This window comes from Rhea americana, unplaced genomic scaffold (assembly GCF_003343005.1).
Source record: "Rhea americana isolate MKP2758 unplaced genomic scaffold, rheAme1 scaffold_127, whole genome shotgun sequence".
Classification (NCBI taxonomy): Eukaryota; Metazoa; Chordata; class Aves; order Rheiformes; family Rheidae; genus Rhea; species Rhea americana.
The window spans coordinates 80706-102852 of NW_028185339.1; the positions used below are offsets into that span (position 1 = coordinate 80706).

The following is a 22147-nucleotide window of genomic DNA, read 5'->3' on the forward strand; positions in this document are numbered from 1 at the left end:
TGCCAAAGGCAGAAAGAAATTAATTGAAACATCCATTTCTGATATGGCTGTCAGGTTAGCATCCTTTTTGGCTATTAATGCAATATTTAACTGATAACATCTGTTAGAAATACAGAGTTTGAATATGAGAAGAGGGAAGCTTCTGTGGCTGGAGACAGCTCTTCACTACTTCATAAGCCTCATTTCCAAGGGAATACAAAAAATAGGAACATGGCTACGATGTAAATATTCCAACACATGCTGCACACATCGGTAATCATTCTTTCATCTCTTTTCCACTCAAAAAAAGTAGAAAAGATTTGACGAAATACAGATTAGTCAYCTACTAGGTTATCAACCACATGGAAGAGAACACAGCCACTGTGATTTTTCAAGGAAAACAATTCATAATCAATGCAATTCTTCCACAACGCTCCATAAAAGGCTTAGAGACTTGCTAAAAGACAGACAACGTTAAGTTTCCTAACTTTGATAAAGGTACTTGATATACTCAGACAAACCTGTACTCAAATAAGAAATTATCAACTTATCACTATCAGACTAGAGGTTCCTGTGAGGGTGTATCTGATTTTATTCAACATTGTCATTAACGATTTAGACAATGGAATACAGAATACATATACAAGAACTGCCATTGGCATAGATTGGGAGGAATCAAAAACACTTCAAAGAACACTATGACAGTTCAGAATGATCCTCAAAAACCAAAGAAGCAGATTGAGAGGAATGTAGTKTTGACAATGCTATAGAAGCCACAACCAAATATTAATGAACAAAAACACCACTGCCAAAACCACTATTACTTTAATTTGTTAAAAGAAGCATTGTCTAGAAGACATATAGTTATTCTCCACACAGTATGAATAACGGTTCAATTAATTACTATGAAGCCACACTTTAGGAAAGGTCTGGATTTGTACTTTTTCACAAGTGAAACACCTAGATTCTAAGTAGCATGCAAGGGGTGCTCACTGTAGGCCTACCCTCAATTTCTTCAGCATACCAGTTGGTGTTACATGTTTATACCCGGAAAATTGGAATTTCTTATTAAAAAGATCATTTAACCCACCAAGCATACTCCTGAGGAGTCCTGTAAAAGGAAGCTGAATGAAGCAGGCTTTGGCCGATACAGGACAAAGCCAGCTTTGTCCTATCTCAGCAGGACACCTAGAACTTGCAACCAGAAAGCCAGATGCTACCGATGTAAGATAACTGAAGGCTGTGCAGAGGAACAGAAAAAACATACATCAAACAAGTATACAGTTTATTTAAAAAAAAAAAAAACTTAAACATGAAAGCGTTTTTAACCTTAATCTAAATATGATTCAAATTAACTTCCTGTATTTTGTTGCAACTAATTTATTAGTTTTTAATAAATTATAAATATTGGTATGATTAATTATTTTGATGAATTTGTAACAATGGAATACAATTATACAATTAACAATTATATTTTTATTCATAATAAAAAATCCTGCTTATCAGAATACAATTGGTCAAATACCAGTAAAATAAGCTAGTACATGATGTTAAAAATACAATTTCTAGAACTAAAGATGCAAGGAAATAACTTAGAAAAAAAATGTTCAGTTCTAAAACTGACCTTTATGAAAGGGTGCTTTAAAGAAAAGATAAACCACCAAGCAAAAACCCTAGAAAATAAAAATGCAGGACTCTAGTGGCTACTATACTAGTTATACTATGGATATTTTCAAGGCAATGCATGCTACAACTCTGAATTGTTTCTTTTACTAGGTGGCAAAACTGAACCGCTTCACTAGTGAATAGCCTTGCAAAATAGGGCAGGTCTGTCTAGCAGTCAATAGGAAGCAGAGCAATAAAAGATGGCCTTAAGCAATTTTACATTTAAGAGCAACCTACTTATGACAAGATACATTAATTTCAATAGCAACAAAAAACAGATAAAAGCTTCTACCCCAACAAGATATTAGTTTAAAGACTACTGAATATAGAGAGAATGTCAGTGATTGATGTTATAAATGAATTACAAATTGAGACCTCATATAATCAAGTATTGTATGTCTAATTTTTCATTGACCAAAATCTATCAGAAATAGAAATGTGATATCTTAATGGCTTCATGCTTAAATCTACGCAGGCTGCAAACCAGTTATGTTCTCTCTTGCCATCTGTTCCTTGATGGTACTTAATGATTAAATCTAGTATTACAATGTACCCTAATTTTAAATGTATCATTGAATACATTTGTCAAGTATGGTTAAATGCTAAAAAAGCACTCGGGAGAAAAACAGTATGCAAGTTTGCATTTTGAAAGGTAATAAATAATAACTTGAATCTATTTGAGTTCTAGCTTACAGTAGGCACAGTATTTACTTTCACATATGAATATTATTTGCCTAATAAAGTTTTATTCTTGGCAAGTCTCTTTAATTGGAATATTGAAGTTCACTCCTGCTCTATGCTGAATATTTCAGTAATTGCTTGTATCAAAAGTTTTGGATGGTTTTCAAATAAAGCAGTATTTCCATTATCCACTGTCAGCAATAAAATATAGAACACACAAGATGTGTTTTATAATGAAATTTAGTACAGTACTGGAGTTCATTTCTTCTGAATGTTAAAATAAAACTGGGGCCTTCAGTGAAGAATAGTAATATTGATAATCTTGATAGAGCTTTAAGCATTTGAAGTAATACCACAAGAAGCAGTACTCTGAGGCAATGAAGTTATCAGAAGCACCTCTGCATACAGAATCAAAGGAGCATTGGCCTCCACCAATTAGCTGCTTGATCATCTTTAAAACCATTATACTCTAAAGATTTGTCTGCAGAAATTKGAATCTTGAAGAACAGGACCGATCCTGAACCACATTATTGTCAGAATCTGAACTGTGACCAAGCATGTTCTAATAACATTAGTATAAGATAGCATACTCCAAACTTTTCCCACATACCTATCAGCACAATCAATTTCTACTGCCAAAGAATATTTCCGTATTAAACCCGTCAATAAGAAAAAAACACCTAAACCACTATTTCCTTTTTCTGTACCTCTGGCATACGCTCATCAGGATTTCTGTACTGACTGAAATGGTTTTAAATAGATGGTATCAATATCTTTCCTAAACAATAATTAATGAGACAGGCTGTTGAGGCTTCTGGAGCTTTTGTCTTTAACTTAGACAAATCCTTATCCRAAAAATAAATGGCAATAAAATCCTTCCATCTCTTAGAAAGCCTCATGTAAGACATGCAAGCACTGTGACCAAAATATATTGATGATAATGAACAGTGGAATGACCCTGTGATGTTACACAATGCACAAATGATTATTACAACTGGATAGCTGTGAACAGACTTGCCAAGGAGACAAGGGGTGTATATTCTATAGTTGTTGAAGTGTAGATTTTTTTTTAAATCCTGCTTAACTAACCTCTTCTATATGTGCTAATTTATGTGCTTATGTAGAAACCAGCAAAAGTATGTTCTCAGTCTGATTAGCAATATGTTAACAGCTCCTTCGGCTTTTTAGCAGGTATTTATGACAATCACCTCTTGTAAAATGTATTTCTATCCATGAGTCAACACTGTTCAAGCAGGAATGCAAAATAAAATGTTCACATAAGTTTACAGAATAGATTATGCTCAAAAATCTTAAGGTATCATTATAAAGGGTCATATATGCTTTATGTGCATAAAAAGGCACATACTAACATCTCATTTTAAGGACGCTTTTATAGAATCAGTAAGGTTGGAAAGGACCTCTGGAGATCATCTAGTCCAACCTCCCTGCTCAGTAGGATCACTTAGAGCATGGTAGACAGGGTTGCATCCAGCCGGGCCTTGAAGATCTCCAGAGAAGGAGACTGCACCACCTCTCTGGGCAACATGTTCCAGTGCTCCGTCACTCTCACAGGGAAGAAATTCCCCCTCACATTCAGGCGGAACTTCCTGTGCTTCAGTTTCTGCCCACTGCCTCTTGTCCTGTCACACAGGACAACTGAAAAGAGTTTGTCCCCGTCCCCTTGACACCCTCCCCTCAGGTACTTATACACACTGATAAGACCTCCCCCCCCCCCCAGTCTTCTCTTCCCCAGGCTGAAGAGTCCCAGCTCTCGCAGCCGTTCCTCATAGGGCAGATGCCCAGCCCTCTGATCTTTGCGAACTCTGCATTTAGCAAAGACTGATTACATGTGCTAAAATTTCAGCAGCTACATCAAAGGTATTTCAGCTCATATTAAGATGAGTTTTATGAAGTAACTCTAATATCATGGGTCTTCTGACTCTTGCACAAAATCCCATTCCTATGCATATGTCCAATGCTATAAACTATCAGGCTGCTGAAGCCACGTTAAAAAACACGGGGCCAAGCAGCCTACAACAAACTGGCGAGCTAATAGGGAGTCACAGGCTGCAAGGCTGTCGAGAATATACATGGAAAGTACTGAGCATATATAGACAGTTCCTCTGTTTCCTGCACTGCCGCATCTGATCAGGCTGAACTACTCACAAGCTAGCTGTGCAGTGCCTAAGCTCTGGTTGGCACTCATTCTGCCTTTTCTGTGTAATAGCAAAGGAGACATCTAATTACTCCGGGTTTAAGTGTGCTTAGACAGCTGCATCTAAAGCAGCTCCACAAGCCTTAGTTTGAAGTAACTCTGTCTCCCCCTTCTCCATCAAAATCAATCTACTGCGTCTCATGACAGCTTTGCCACATGGTCCCACTACTACTGGTATTATTTCCATGAAAGAACATTCCCATCACATCTGTACACTCCCAGGTTAACATGTGAATGTGCAAACAACCAGATAAAACCATAATAAACTCAAAAGATCTACTGACTGACATTTAATCTCCTTCCTCCCCTTTATGCAATGTGATTTAGGGAAGTATTTAGAAGTCAAAAGCTATCTTTGACACAGACTTTGAAAAAGAACTGCAAGCAATTCACCCCAGTGAATAATCATGTAGGGAGATAAACTACAGGGATTCCTACACTTCCAGGGTGATCATCAAAAATGTGCCCTCATTTAAGAAGTTAACATTAAAAAAGCTGCCAAAAGCACTCAGAGGAAGGAAAGAGGGCATCTACACAGTTACATTTCAATTACACTCTGCAGAAAGAAAGAATCACTATCCTTCTGTGATATTTCAATTATTTAYTGCAGGAATAAATGCGCAAAAATGAACCTCACATCAAAACATTATCATTCTGTACCTGAGGATGAGTATAAAAATATATTTGTCTTAAGGACACACCTAATTTAGGCAAAGTACACAGAATATAGTCAGTCATGCAGAAAAATCTTTTCTGTGAGGCTTTATATATCAGTATAACTAYGCTCCCTATTTTAGGGTAAGATGCCTTGAACAGCGGCCTAATGGTTACTCTAGAGATTCAGAAACTCCTTGGCAACCTGGAAGCAGACTGTAAAAGTTGACCATAGGGAATTTGAAAAGATAACGTATGAGAAGGACAAATACATGGGACTAATTTCCAGGTGCACTGGATGTCAACAAGCTTTGAGAAAGGAAGTAAATRAGATGCTGCAGACTGATTCTCAGCTTACACATCAGCTCAGCTTCCTGCCAGAAACTGAGGTTGTGCACACCAGAAAGGGGTAGAGCTTGCTTCTGCTGATGTCTGCTTTCTCCTCAAGGATTCTGAAAGTTGCTATTATGGAAAGCATTGGAACTATCTACACTACTGCTACAACTTAAGTGCTCCTTTGAGCAGGAGTATGTGACTAAAAACAACTTAGGGTCTTTTCAGACACAGAATACCTCATTTTAATACTACTACAACTTTCACTGGGCTCAAATGGGACATCCCTTTTAAGTTCACAATGACGTGGTAAAGAAGCCAGCAGAGTAAAGAGACATTCTGCTTGCTCTTCTACAACATACATTACTTGTATTATTTGCAGTAACATGAAGTTCTTCTCAGTCCAGGAGTTCACAGTCCTCTTTCTAGGATCATCTCCTTAAACTTCCCAAGAGAAGAAAACCATCACTTGACATTGAGACTGGACAGATGACTTCAGAAGAGTTCCAAGTACAAATTGCTCTAACATTTCCTCTCCCAACTGAATCTGATAACCCTAAACAGGTTTGGATATTTGATACCTTCATTGATCCAGACACCAACAACTTTCCAGAATCCTCTCCACAGTGAGTGCTTATATAAAAAATACTCAAGTAATTTGAATTCTGAATGACAAGGAAAAGGAGATGGCTAGTTTCATAAATAGCTTCTTCCCCTTTAGGTTCAACATCCCATTTGTACTTAAATACTAACATTAAACACTTAAGCCCAATTCAGCATGAACTTGCAACCAACACCTACACAGCCCGTACTACTCCCTCCAGATCATCACTGGCAATTTTAAATAGAGCAGGCTCAAAAAACAAGGTCTGCAATACCCCTAACACCAACTACATTTATAGTTCTCCAGCTACATACCAATCTTATARAAGTATTCTACTCAAGATAACCTGAATTCACCTAATTGCTGAACATGAAATTTGGACAATATAAGATTCTTTATGAAAATCCAGATGTTACACTGCACATTTTCCTTCACTATTCTTCAACCTAGTGACAAGTCAAGCCTTTATAGAAAAAAATATTTATTAAATGGAATCTCACTCAGTATCTGGCTATTCCACTACCTGAAATGCTTGGCGAAGTCACTCATGGAAAAATGGTAAGCAAGCAGATGTGTGGAAGTCTCCTGTAGAATTGCTAACTTTTCTTCCCTTCTACCAAGGGTTCTAAGAAAGCAGATTCCAACACCCCAGATTTTTTTTTCCCTTTCTATTTTCCTTCACAGAAATAAGGAAGATGAGTGTAGGTGAAAAAAAGTAGGAGTAAATAAGGGAAATAAAACAGTTCACCTGTCACCTACTAAGCACAGATTTTTCAAGATATGATTGAATTAAAGATCAAAACAAAATCATTTTTCCCTTATATAATTTCCAAGCTTACAAGTAATGCATCTGCTATTTTTAGATTTTCTGAACTTTTTGAATGTATAAGTGATTTTTACAAATTGGCTCCTGGTATTACAGTAAATTTATCAACACAGGCACTTTTGTATATTTATGTTTATATTTTCTATTTATTCCTTAATATCCCTTTCTAAAAATAAACATCATCAGTGCAACAGGCTAGAGCCTGACCCAAAGTGCCTGAAGTTTTATGCAACAATGGGAGAATATATTTCCCTGAAAACTGTGCTGCACTTTAAACTTATCATGAAATTTTACTGTTTTTAACCACAAAACATATCACATGGTAAGAGCCTTTCTTTACCAAAGCCATTGTCACACACAGTTATTTCAACAGCATCACAGAGAAATTAGTATCTCCCTTATACCACTATTRCATAGATGTTGTTGATAAACTGAACTATTTAACTCCAGCATGATCTAATGTTGGATAAAAGAAACTCTTCTTCAAATTAAGAGGAAAAATAGGTATTCTCCAAGCCTTATCTCCCTCTCCCAAAGGGAAGATCCAAAAAATGAAGCCAAAGAGATTAAAAAAGAAAAGAGAGAATAGATTTCTTAACTGACACTGAGGAATACAGAATACAGAAATAGAAGTTTTTTTTATATAAACAAAAGTAGGAAACAAAAATTTGAAAGGAGAGGGGGATTTAAATCACCTAAGGCTGAAATCAGTTAATTTTCCTTCTGGTCATATGTGAATATCATCAGTTTCAAAATACAAAATGTAACGCATTTCACTACCTTTTATGTCCTCCTAATATAAACAGAAAATTAAACTCTTGCACAGATTTTACAGTCAAACAGCCATCTATACTGATCATCACAAAATACGAAACTACTACAATTATTTTGATGTGGTAAAAAAAAATAAAAATGTTATACATTAAAAAYAAACAAAAATACCCAACCTTCTGCCAATGATCCAAAATAACCACTACTCACTGCACACAATAACCTCGTGCACAACACTGTCAGGAACAAAATCAGCCACTTCATGTACATCATGCATACACAATACACACCAGCATTACATTTGATGATGAGTTCTCCCTCAAACTACATCCATTTTCTATGAATTCTCACAAAAATTTTACRCTGTTTAGAAAGTCAGTGCTAAAGTTTAACTACTCTTCTAATAGTAGCCTTTTCTTTCAGTCTTCTTGGAATAAAATTGAGAACATAAATTGGTCATCGCTGGTAGCACGTGACTTTAGACTGCAATCTCCTAGATGAAGAAGTTCTTCAAAAGGGTTGCTGAACACTCAGATGCTACTGTGAAAAAAAAGAACTTATTTAATGAAAAAAAATTTTGCTTAAGGAGCAGGAATTTCCTTAGTTCTATTCAAGGATGCCATCTCCCTCAAAAAAAAAAAAAAAAAAGAAGAAGAAAAAGAAACACCACTCAAAGTTTAAGAATTGAATACAGGCCTGTGATTGCACTTGGACAACTAACAAATCCAGGGAAAAAGACTAAAAAACTTCCTCTATTTATTGCAGTTCAAGGATTTTTTAGATGAGCTTCCTGGAATAAGAGTACTGAACAAACTGAGGCCCACCTATCTTTGCTCCTCAGTTGGCAAAGCATAAACTTGCTTCCACCAACTTAAAACATTGCACTGACAGAAACATCTATAYGATTCAGAGCATCATAGAATGCTTAACACATCTGGTCACTGTCACACAAAACAAACATTCCTAGGTATTAAATAATTGAATTCCTAGAAGAAAAAACTTGACAAACAACTTTCTTCGAACAAATGGACAAGAACCACAAAATCTGACAAACACAGACCTCGCACTCAGAGGCTACCTCATGGTTTAAGTGTTCTTTAAACAGCTGTACATATAATATATAGTCTGTACATCTATACTTTCTCATAGAACCAATTTGCCAACAACCCACCTACGATCTTCACATCATTGACTGTCCATCAGCCTACAAGAAACAAACAAACCTAGGAGAAATGTAAAAAGAAGTCTGTCTAAAGTTAGAATACAATCCTATGCAAATAAAACAGCATTGATTTTCAAGTTTGCTTTTTCTTTCTTTTTTTTTTTTAAAAACACATCATAAGTGCCAAACCCTCTACAGCAAGTTAAATCATAATGACAACAGATTTTCTTTTCCAAGATCTTTAGAAATAAGCTGTGAATCTTCACACATCCACAAGCCACAGCTGAAAGACACTGCTTACAGATCAATGACAAATCTTACAGGTAAATCTTCTAGGACACGGGATTCAGAACAGGAATGCCAAAAAAAAAAAAGAAAGAAAAAAAAAGTTATTCAACAGGTTGGACAGAACCCACATTGAAAGAAATGTTTCTTTGTGTTACCAGAGAAAGAGCACAAACCCTCATCCAAAACAGTCCTCAAAGTGAGGTTTTAAACCTTCCCCTTCACTATCTACTTCCAGAGTAAGAACACCAAGAGATGCTGACAAAAAACAGTGACCTGAATCTACAGGAAACTTCTCTAAACATTTCAGGATTCCACCTCTCTCGTACGTTGACTTTTGAGGCTGTTTGATTTGGAATAACCAACAGGTTTGAAAACTTTGAAATAAGAACTAGGAAGGAAAATAATCTCCTGTGGTGCATCTCTTCACATGTCACCAAGCTGATACTTGATGCACTGAGGTATCAGTAAGAAATGCAAGCTAAGGGCTTCCCAAAGAAACTCCTTCCTCAGATAATRCATTTCTGTTTGAGCAGATTTGAGGATAGCTTTGTTTATTTTTAAATCTGTATTTTAAAGACAGGGAGATAATGGAAAGCAGGGAAAAGCAAAGCTGGGCAACACCCACTCAAGCACGCTATTTTCAGTGATGAAGAAAAAGACAAGATAGTGCAGATGCACAGCTTTTCAGATGTTCATTGAAAAAAATCCAGCTGATATTTGCCTAAATATAAGCCCTCAAGAACATAACCCAGATAAAACCTACACCCATACTGAAAAACAGTATGCTGCTCAGTTTCACTAGAATACATAAAATAAACCAACTAAACACACCTGAAGATCGCAGCTAATTAATAATCTACATAATGATACATTCAGGTTGGCAATACGGACCAGACATTTTGATGCTCTGGTGAAAACAGGACTGGAAGTCTGTGTTAGAATGCCTTTTGTGATCTAGGAAAGGTCTTCTAACATYTCTTTTTGCCCCAATGTTAGTGATAAGCTAACAATAAAGGCTGCATTATTCTGTTAATTCCTATAACTGGTAAAAGGGATTAAAAAAGCAATAAAGAAGAAGTGGTAGAACTACAAAATTATAGCTCAAAGTTGATGATATGGAAAGAAATTTCTGGCATCAGCAAATCGGTAGCTTGGGCCAAGCAACCCTAGCTACTTATTTTATGGAAGCATAAAGTGAATTTTTGCTGCATAAAGATCAGTCTAAGCAAGCTTAGAGGGGAGCATTTTCATTCTAAAATGTTCTTTAAGATATTCTGAGATAATCGTAAATGACAGCAAGTACATGAGAAGTGAGATATTTGAATATATTCTCAATTTGCTTTTAAATGAGCTGATTTAAAACTGTGAGAATTGAAACAAAGAAACCACTGTAGAACCCTCAGTGAGCATGGCACCAATTACAACTTGACTATAAGGTCTTTTTTAAAATAAGAAGCAGAACAATCTGTAGTAAAAGCAGCCGCAGAAATTGGGTAAAAAGACTCTACTGCATGGTTCTTCTGCCCCTTTCAGGTGCTAGACTGATAAAAAAAATAATCCTGAAGATGGTATTTCAAGCAGGAGTCGGGGGTGGTCGGGGGGGGAGTCATTCTAAACTCATGCTTTCTAAAAACTAAACCTTTTTGCTCACCTTCTACAGAAGAGCACAATTTTGGTCTCACCATCTACTGCTGAGCAGGAAATGTCTTCAGTAACTTTGAACTCAGTTTGGCTTTCTAACCTAACAGCTCTCTGAAATACACTTTTTTCAGACCAAAAGGAGAGAGAAGAAGCATTACCATATAAACTCATTTCACTATACAACACATGCTTGAGGTTCAACATACATATTGGGGTACCAGAGAGACATCAGACTTAAAAATCACAATTCTTCACTAATTTTCCATTACAAATATATATCTTTAAGTAGTATTCTTTGAGATTATTCTGAATTCAGTTTTCTTGGATCAAAAAAGCCAGAACACCTACACCATTTTTGATGCCAATTTATAATTTGGGAACTGTGTTATTTGAAAATTTTGGAAACAGCCAAGGATCTTCTTCAAAATCTCATGGAAAACAAGACRAATATTTTTGATCAGCTCTAATGAAAAGTTCTAGGACTTCCAAAGAGGAAGCAGAAAATAGAAAAATGATTAAATTTTAAAACAGGAATAGTTTTGTTTTACAACTCACAGAGCAACTGAGGGTTCAACAAGCCTTCAACCAACCAAATTACTAAGGGCTCATGTCAGTGTGCTTGTACATAACATACTGGCCTTATTTGTTAAACTTCTGAAGCAGAGGAAGGTCACAATACAGTCACCCACGTTCTGTTTTTGTGTAACTTCCTCTAAATGCTGCTTTACAGAAAATAGGACAAAATTAGGTCTGATTAGCCTTTAAGACTAGTTTGAGATGACATAATCGGGTGTACTGTCTCTGTATAAGGTTTTCCTTTACTTCCATTTTTTTAAGAAGTTACCAAGTCTTAAAATTAATACATACAGATTAAGTACGCACATATATTTATTCTGTAGATTGTTTAGAGCAAGAATGTTTTTGTGTGTACAAGAATGGCCAAATTTCACTCCTAGATCTGCTGTGTACCACAGTAATGCAAACAGACAGGGAAAAAGTCTCCTAGACTTTGTTGTTGCTTTGACACAAGAAGACTTTTCATCCAATTTTTGCCATGTGTGGAGAGGGCAGAATCATAATTTCTAACTCAAAAGTTAGGTCCAAAGGTAAAATAGCTGATTCGATGGTTTTAAGCAAATCAACAGAGAGCATTTAGGTCCTAGGAACTTCTTTCTCTACACTGTTTAAGAGAAGGAGCCCAAAAAGGCTGAAATTGTTAAGAGTCTTCCATAGGATTCTTTGGTTCAACCATGGGAGAATGCACCACCCCAATAAAAGTAGCAATGTTTTTGTTCAAGAGAGCCCCTTTTCTGTCYAGTATAGGAAACAATATATGTGGATATTTTTTGAGGCCTCCAGAATTATTTTATACTTGTTACCAACTTGCTAGTTTATTCAAGAAACACACACTGCAAACAACCCCTCTCATTGTACTACTGCAAACACCTGAATACCTTTAAAGGGTTTTCTTGTTATTTTCTGTTGCCAAAGGCCTAGCAGCAAATCTTGTTTGAAAAAGCAGAAATTCATACCAATTTTCCCTAGTTCAATCTTATAAATAGCAATAACACTAATATAGTTTTACTAGACTACTGGACTTGCAACTATGCCACTTTTCAAAATAAAATAAAAGGGAACACAGGTTGCAAAAAGCATACAGTCTACAAACAGGAAAGAAGATGGATGTACCACAGAAACAAAGCATTGAGTATGATGAAATCTTGCTTTCTACTTTAAGCATTTTCCCTCTACTCTTCAATTTTTTTTTTTTACTTCCTCTCATAGGAGTTCAAATTTTAAGATCTATTCAGTCCAAAACTAATGAAAGAGTAGCTGAGCTGTTTGCCTTTGTGATTAACACCTCAATGTAACTGCTCATTAAAACATGCAAACATTTACACCCACAATAATCCCACCACAACAGTAAGATTAGCTTTACCTAAGCTAGCACTGCCAGGTACTCCCAGATCTGGATCACCAGAAGCCTCCTTTTTGGCATGACTGATGCCACTCCTCAGAGGACATTAGAGAGAGAATCTCTGTAGATTTAATTTGGAAAAAAATCTACATACATACAGGTAATAGTTTGGAAAAAACATCAGGAATAGTTATGTATGAGGAAGATTAAGGCCAAGAAGTTGTCATCACATGTAAAAAAATGAACAACTCATGCATAAAGCAGGATGTAGAAGTGATGAGAAAAAGAACTTTAGACAAGGAGAAAGGCCAATACTATCTCAATGGCAGGCCTACAATGTTTTCTGCTACAGTATTTTGAATTGAAGGGATAAAAGCAGCAGAGATGCACAAAACCAGCAAAGAAGCACTTCCTGCTCTTAGTAATGGGCACCTGTGGAGTTAGTACGCTCTTTAAGATACTATGTAAGGGACAGTAACTTACATAGGACTTAAAGCAAGCGACATTTTGAGTTCCGATGCAGCTTTCTGTATGTATAAATTTATCATAAACCTTTTAAGAGTTTTTTTTTTAAGCTTTACATACAAGTTTTCTCTTCTATCAAAACCATCTTCAAACACCAGCATTATATGTACCTTGCTGGATTTAATCATCATAGTAGCATCGAAATTAATTCCTCATTTGGAAAAACATTTACTTCCTTATTTATTTTGAATTTTGCTGAAGCTATGAATTCTCAAAAATAACTATACTACTTCAAAATAGCCTGACAAAAGGTATACATGTTACCAACTGAGTATTTATAAATTTAAGAAATGCTGATTTGAGCTCATATGAGATAACACCAAAGCTACCAGTATATTGCCAGACATGTCAACGACTAAAACAATCTTAATTTGTAAAAACATCACCACATAGATCTCAGTTAGTTTGGTCAGAACATTGACTCTAGAATTGCCTATATTATGAAATATAATAAATATTTTATAAATACACTAACAACAAGAAGATATAAAACTGTAAAGAATGTAAAGTTGCGCTTGGGATAAAACGATCAACACTGCATCCAAACATAACCACCCTAAGTAAAATCTTGGCCCAAATCTTCTGCAGAACTCCCTCCATTTGTAAAGATTATTCCAGAAAACAAAGCAAATTCAAATGCAAGGCTCTTGGATATACAGGTATTTCCAAAGGAAGTTAGCTACATTTCTTGTTTAAAAAAAAAAAAAAAGAAAAAAGAAAAATCAACTTGAGCAACTTAATTGCTTTAGCTCACTAAATGTGTTGCAAATTTTTTTATACACATTAACAATTSTTTACTTATTTAAAGGAGTACATCAAGGACCTTATCCCTGTACCCAAAGCTACAAAACAAGCATACACATCAGGCCCTGCAAAAAGACTGTATTCTTTTCATCACAAAATTTTAAATAAATATTAATATCCTTCTTAAGATGTAAATCAGCATATTGCCACTACAATAGCTGTCTACATTTTATCATAAACCAACTAGTACCTGTATTTTATTTTTGTCTGGTATACATAATACTCTAAATATACAGTAAGATCTTCTGAAGCTGCCAGAAAACTATGCCAGGCAATTTTTTTTTGCTCAAGATCTTATTTAAGAAAAACAAAAATACCACACAGAAAAACTAGAGCAAACTTCTCCCTACAGCTTAAAGTAAGATAAATTTCTGAAATAAACTATCCCCTAGTAGACAATATCCCCTATCACTATAAAAAAAAGAAACAGATTTTCAAATTACCACCTCCAAGATGGTAAGAACCAAAGGCTCACTGAACAGCCATGAATATAACATAAACTGCTTATGAGTTCATGCCTTGCTATTTCCCAACCCAAAAATACAACTTAAATAAGATAGYTTTTGCTTTTTCCTCAGAGAAGGCTTTATAGAAAACTAGGTCAATAGAGTTTGGTCCAGCAATAGCCTTGCTTCAATACAATGCCTTAATCACTAATAACATCAATGCAATGAAGAGGGAGCATTTTGTAAACACTGCTTAGTAACAACTGCCTAAGAGGCATGCAAATTCACACTATGCCTCCTTGGAAGAATTTAAGGCAGAAAGACAGGATTCTTTAAAACAAAACAAAAAACAGAAACAAAAGACTCCCACACAGCTATTACCAAACTATCTCTGACCACTGAGGTCATATGCTTCAGCATGATGCACATGAGCTCTTTTCTGCTTGAAAAAAAGTCCTGATTCCTAAGTAATTACTACATAGGGAAAAGTGGTACAGTAGGAAAAATAAGGAAGGCAACATACAGGTATTTAATTTAGAAAAAAAGAAGGAACTAGAAATAAGAGGAACATCCAACAGGAACAAGAACCTAAAAGAAAATGAGAAAATGAGGAAAACCTAGAAGCAAGTTTCTCAGTTTTAATGCGGGATTAAGATATGCATGACTTACCAACCAATTTGGCAGTTAACTGTATTAATTTTAAAAAGATAAATAAGAGTACAGGTATGCACTGCAAAGGTTCATGATGTGAAAATCTCTAAATTAGCTATGGAACCAGAAGTAACATAGCCTTATCAGTGAAGGATGAAAGCTAATTAGCCCAGGCAAAATATTTCTAGCTAACCCAAAACTTTGTAATTTATTACTGTTATACTGCAAACTACAGCAACACAGCTAGGATAACTCAAGGGGCATATTGACTCTTCTGGCTCAAAAATTAGAGCTAAACAACTTACATATACTGCCTTTCTTTGCAATGCACGGAGCGAAGACAGTGGCAGCTCAGAAGTAGAGGCAGATAAAGAGCAAAGTCAGGCAATCAATGAGAACGATTATGGCCAGCCATAAATCTAACTGGAAGGCTCACCCAACCCCAGTGTTGGGTAGTGCTCACAGCAGATGATGCTTAGATGAGCCACTCAGTCATCACCCCTGAGTCACCGAAGTACATGAAGCTAAGCAAAACTTAAGAGATCCTCCTCTGGATCAAAGTCACACTTACAGTATTCCCCATATCATCCTCCAACGCACAGGAAGTTCCGCCTGAACGTGAGGGGGAATTTCTTCCCTGTGAGAGTGACGGAGCACTGGAACAGGTTGCCCAGAGAGKTTGTGGAGTCTCCTTCTCTGGAGATATTCAAGGCCCRCCCGGATGCAACTCTATCTACCATGCTCTAAGCTGAGTAGGGGGGTTGGACTAGATGGTCTCCAGAGGTCCTTTCCAATCTTACCGATTCTATGATTCCAGAGTAAAGATGAGATAGTAAGTAGGACACCAGAAAAAGATGCCAGAGCCAAAGAAAAATAACGAAGACAAGGCAGAGAAATGGGTGTATAAGCAGAAAAAAAATGAGGTATTTACTTTCCAGTCTCCAAAGTACTACAAAAAACACAAGTGAACCATAGGACAGTTTACTGAACTGAAAATAAATTGAAGGAGATGGGACGAAGGAAAGGGGACATGAACTGTGGAGGATACATAAGATTAAGGAACTAGAAAAACAGAGACATAAGAAGAGGCTAAACACAAAGTACTCCATGTGCAACCTTCACTTTTGTCCCCATTTGCTATCAAAAACCCCAACATCCCTGAGAAGTACAAGTGTTACCCTACATTTACCTCATTAGCCCAAATCAAACTTAACTTCAGGCAGATATTCTATTTTTATATATATATATAAAATATATATATATAAATAAAATCAAAGGGTCTGAATTCCAACAATCTTGATCATGGTGCACATTCTATTGAGCCACTGGTTAAAAATTTCACCTCTACACAAAAACTGTGTATCATAAATTCAGCTTTCATTAACAAAAATTATGGGCCCTACAGTTGCAGAATGAATTTTAAGAACAAGAACTCTCTCAGATGATTAGTGGCATCTACCAGCACCTGTGGGAACATTGAAGAATAAGTCTGAAATGTGTGAATCAAATCCATTCATTAAAAAAAAAAAGAGTACAGTCTTCATAATATTTGACATTTTTTCTAAAATACCATATGCTAGTATTCTTAACGCCAAACTCACCAATTCCATTTTCCCCAGCATAYTTTCCCATCTTCCTGCCCAGTCAGAACCTGACTGACACTGCTTCTTGCTCTTTGGTCTTCTTCACAAGTAAAGAGTTATTTAGATTAGAGTGCATGTTCCCTGTAGTCTTTCAGAGCCAGACAGCTGGCAGAAGCACTAGAGATGGAGTCCAGTTTTCAGGAAAGATATAGGCAAGCTAGAAGTATGGGTTGGCAAGCTCAGCTGTTTGGAAAAAAGTGCACAACTGAAGACTAAGAGCTCAGAAAAGGAGTTAATGAAACAGACTACATATTCAGGCACACGCCATCAGAGTGGTGGAAGGAAATCATCAGCTGGTCCACTTGGAAAATTCTATGGACATGAAAGGTTCACAGAATGCATGTGGATCGAGTCAGGGGAAAACAGTGGGAAAATAGTAAAAAGGAGGGAGGGGAAGAAAAAAATAGGAAAATACTAACACACTTCATCCTTTAAAATAATTTTTGGCATATTTTGATGCAATAAAAAGGAGATGAAAGCAGACAAGATCCCAATAACATGGAATATATTTAGTTTCAGACTTTGATTCTACACATTATCAATTCACCATATGGTATCTGTGACATAGTTACTTTGAAACAGATCCACTTCCACAAATACAAAGCACAGTAAAACAAAACTGCTAAAACTAGAATACAGTTATCTTTGTTACATGACCAAATATTAACGGTAGTGCTAAATGTAGTAAGAGTCCCAATCTTACAATTACTTGCAGATGTGTATTTTTATTCACCAAACCAGCAAGTTTCAGTCTGTTGAAGAACCAACAGTTTATACTAAAGGACACTTATGTATTTCTTAAACAATCCCACTGAATTCAGTAAGTATCAGAGAACAGGACTTAACAAGAATGAAAAAAAAGGAAAGAAAGAAAGAAAAAAAAAGAGAAACATTCTGATACACAGGGATAATAAAGTTACAAAGCATGCCTGGTTCGTTTCCCCATCTCCAGGTCATGGCACAACCCTACTGCTCTCCTGTTACCTTTTGATTTACTGCACAAGAAGCACAACTCTTTTTCATACCAAAGATGGGGGTTCAGATTTAGAAAAATAGCCAGGTATGTATTCATAGGTATCAGATACTGAGTGATCCTGGTAGAAGGTAGATAACTAAGCACTTTTGAAGAACTGGACCTAAATTTAAAAAGAAAATTAAAAAAAAAAAAACCTCTCTCTCAAGTTAGGAGCTAATATTCYAACAACAGAACTCTCCTTAATGACAAAAGAAAAAAAAAAGTCTGTGGTATCTCCACTAAATGAAAAACTTTTCAGATGTAATTTAGCACTAAATGGAATCCACTTAGTTTTCCTACGTAGTCAAATATCCAAAAAGTCAACAGCAAAAGACATGTACAGAACATAACAGATTAGGTTTTCTTTTTCTGATGGATTACATACTAAAGTCAACTCTGATTAAAAAAAAAAAAAATTGTCTCAGTACCCACTATCCTACAATTATTCCAACACTAACATCTGTTTCTTCTGTCTGAATTATTACAATTGTTGAAAGTAAATTTTATCTAGACAAGCACAAGTAGTAAATCACATACTAACAAACTCTCATTTGTAGCTAATGCAGGGTAGGATTAACTTTTTTCTTTTTTCAAACTTAACAAAAAACTTCTATAGATAAAAAAAAGCTCATATTAGACTGTAAAACTGTTTAAAGACTATGCCTAATTCAACACTAACACTGACATTTATGGTCATAGCATTTGTTTTTAAAATGCTTAGCAAAAAAAGAAATAAAATAGAAGGGCAGCTGGATCACAACAGCTCTAACAGCTTCCACTTGTTCATACTTTCAACTCCCTTAACAGCATCTAATGCTGCAATGATTTTCCAGCCCTAGAAACCCAACTACATCCAACAATAACACATCAAAGACAAACTCCTTAGCTGACAGGTACTCACACTGACAGGTACTTACTAGCTGTACTCTCACACTAAAACATTAACATCCTCAAATATCTCAATACTACTGTAAATAATAAGTACCTTGTAACATGACTGATTTAAAAAGCAATTTTTACTGCTGCTTTTCACATGTTTATACAAATGGTGTTCCTCATGACTTCTGCAAGAACAGTACTTCCTTTACAGCTCCTAAGAGTGCCATAGCTCATAACTGTGGATTCCCAATACCAATGTGAAGTCACTGATAACTTAAAAAAAATTTTTTTTTGCTTCTCAAATCATGATACAAGTTTTTCCCTAAAATTTCCTCAGCACACGGTAGTTRAGACTGTCTGAAAGAAAGAGAAATACTAATAAAAGAGAAAATAACAAAACTAAGTGATACTAATGCTTTAAATTACAGCGTTCTAATGTTTTTGGAAATGAAATGAGAAGTTTAATAGATGGATCTTCAAAGTGAACAGGTCTAGATCCTAGAAGTTAACTAAGGTTCCCACAGAAACAGAAATTATGCCAGAAACAATGAAATCTTAAAAATTAAGAACATTTTTCCTCTTTCAATATTGGCAAAAAAAAAAATACCACTACTATTTTTCAATTCTAATCAATCATAACATATTTATTTTAGGTTAAAAAAACTTCCAGTGTGGGTGATTACATATTTGTAAAATAAATTTTATTTTTATGTCACTATTTTACATATATCTCTAAATTAAAGGAGTTTCAAATTGGCCTGAATACTAAACTTGTAAATTTACACCTTCAACGAGTATTTTACATGTACGCACACAACTCTTCCTGAACAAACTGTAGTCATCAGGGTACAAGGTCAAAGAGGAATGCACAAAGTCAAAGTCAAATTCAAAACATGGTGCTTGAAGCATGGGAATATTTCCTCATTGCAGCTTTCCATTTTACTCACGTTTTTCAAAGGCAGTGGCTTTCCATATATGTATTAACCAGGTTATACTCTTTCTTAAGATCACAAAAAGCTTTCTGAGGAAGTTTTATTTCAAGATTATATTCTTCAAAATCACCTTGTTCTAGTTCTAAATTAGCCTTCAGATCCAACATTCTAACTGAATGAAAGTTCTATACATTATATGTATGGTCACATACGTATGGTCATATTTGACAAGTTATTTAATTTATATATAACCCAAGTAAAGAAGTTTGAGTTGTAGAATAAAAAGTGATGCATTCACTGAAACACTATTAAGTGATGCAACGTAAGTTTAAGGCTTTTTCCAAAACATTCAACTCTACCAAATTTTCCATGTTTCTCAATATAATAAAAATTAGTACTTAGAATTTATGTGCACATAAGTTGGGCACCAGATACTGACTTCAGAAGGATGCAAATTCAGTCTTAAATGTGGTACTAATCTTTTGTGGTTTGGTATGTTTAACGAATCTACATAAAAGCAAAGAATTTTATAGTTTTTACTCATATTAAGTACTTCATTTTAAACAGAGTACAAGGATGCCCATCGCTGAGAAGTGTAACAACTGTCATTACAAGCTGCTCACACATTGGTTTATTTATCAAGCCRTTCATAAGGCTGCACTTATTCTTACCTATGCAAACAAAAGATGCACTTYTCTACATAGGTCTAAAATATTGGGGGGAAAAAAAAAGAGACCTTTTTCCCTAATAGTAGCATTTTTATGATTGTAACACCATGCACTTGACAAAAGTGTTATTCTCCAGATTATGGTAGTGGGCAACATTCCAGGCAAAACTATGATTTAAAAAAAAAAAAAAAAAAAAAGGAAAAAAACACACACACAACACACACAGACTATTCCTGTATCCCTGTGACTGGAACTTATAAATTTATAAGCTATGTATTTTTTCTGTAAAATTTTACATCAGTGGAATCATATAGAAAATTTTCTATCAATCATAGCTTTCAAAAACATGTTATTAAGATATGTAAAAACACTGCTTCTGTAGTTTGCATCCAAAAAACATTCTACACTATCAGATAACATTTTAGCTTTACTACTGTGACTTACAGTAGAATGAACCTTTATGCTTCTGAATGGAAATCTGCGAAAYTGTATTTACAGTGATTCAAGTGCAATTTTCCAGTAAGTTCTAGGTATCATTCTCTCTGTATTACACTATATATCCTGCAAATACATCACTGACATYACAAATACTGTGCTGTGAACAAATAAGCGCATCTGGCATGCTTTAGACCACATGTCTACTTCAAGTGTAAAAGAAAGATGACATTTTTACTAGCGTTGCTATCGAAGGAAAGATGGGCTTTCATGAGAAAACAAAGCATACAAGAGAGAAAACAACAATAAACAAACCCAATACATAACTTCAAAACACTTACATTTGCAGCATGACTTCGTTGAGAAACACGCCATCCACTAGTGCCACATATTCTTCCAGGTTGGTCCCATTCCCTCCAGCTAACGGTCCAAATGTCTTAACCTAAAACATATCACCAATGTGACACTCACTCCACCTTATTCTGTGCAGCAAGGCATTTATCCTTAAACAATAAGCAAGTAAATGAATAATGTGTAAAGAAAAATGAATGCTTACCCAAGTGACAAGAGGGCTAGACATAAACTGCTCCAAAAGGGGTGTGAATATTTCGTTCTCCATTTTACAAGAAAAAGGTTAACATCAATGAAGCTCCTCTGATGCCAAAAAAATGGAAACTCCTTCACTGTAGTAACTCTCTAAAACACTCGAAGGATTTAGCTGGAGTAAGTGAGCCCCATTTTTACAAAGCAATGCAACAGCAACAAAAAAGTGAGTGGCAACTRGGATCTATCGTCCTCTTTCAAAAAAAATTTTTTTTTTTTTTGAAAGTCCATCTAAACGTATTTCAGCCTTTCCATTGATGTCTCTCCCTTCCTACATACTGAAAGGGTAGGAGGAAGAAAAGAGAGAGGCTGCCTAGCTATTAGGATCCTACATCAGACAAAAAAGAACCGAAGAAAAAAAAATCTGCTTCAGCAGCGGTAGCTCCTCAGAAAGGAATGAGAAAATCCAGTAAAACTCTGCAAGCTCATCCTGCTCCATCCCCCCCCCAAAAAAAAAAATAAAGAAAACAGACGAGGTGAAGCGAAGAGGGGCACACACTCCCACCCCCACTCAGAGCTAAGCCCTCAGGCTTCTTCTGCACACATTCCCCCCCTCCCCCCACCAGTGGGGCAAGCAGTCCACAGAGAGGGAACCAGCCCCCAGCAGGGATGAGAGGCTATTTTAAATTAGTTCCCTTTTCTAACCCCTTCCTTTTCCACTCAACTGCGACGCAGCCTAGGGACAGGACCGGCCTCGCCCTACGGCCTCGCCCTTCCCCCCGGCTGGCCGCTCCTCCCGTCGCAGCTTTCTCCTTGCCCCCCCACCCCCTCCGCCGGGCTCCCCTAGCGCCCTGCCCCCCTTCCAAGCC

General features: G+C 36.0%; 1 protein-coding gene across 6 annotated transcripts in view; it reads right to left on the reverse strand.

Moving 5' to 3' along the window:
• The window catches only part of CCDC88A (coiled-coil and HOOK domain protein 88A), a 95725-nt gene extending 73620 nt beyond the window's left edge, over positions 1 to 22105 (reverse strand). For 4 of the 6 annotated variants that reach the window (XM_085326061.1, XM_085326060.1, XM_085326057.1 and 1 more), the window contains exons 1-2: positions 21292 to 22104; positions 21077 to 21177 (exon numbers count right to left, since the gene is read on the reverse strand). In XM_085326061.1, coding sequence (XP_085182187.1) covers positions 21077 to 21177; positions 21292 to 21354 — 164 coding nt within the window. In that variant the 5' untranslated portion in view covers positions 21355 to 22104. Of the gene's footprint in view, positions 1 to 21076; positions 21178 to 21291 lie in introns of all 6 variants that reach the window. The other 2 variants (XM_085326062.1, XM_085326059.1) reach the window with 2 other exon arrangements.
• Between the last annotated feature and the right edge of the window lie 42 nt (positions 22106 to 22147).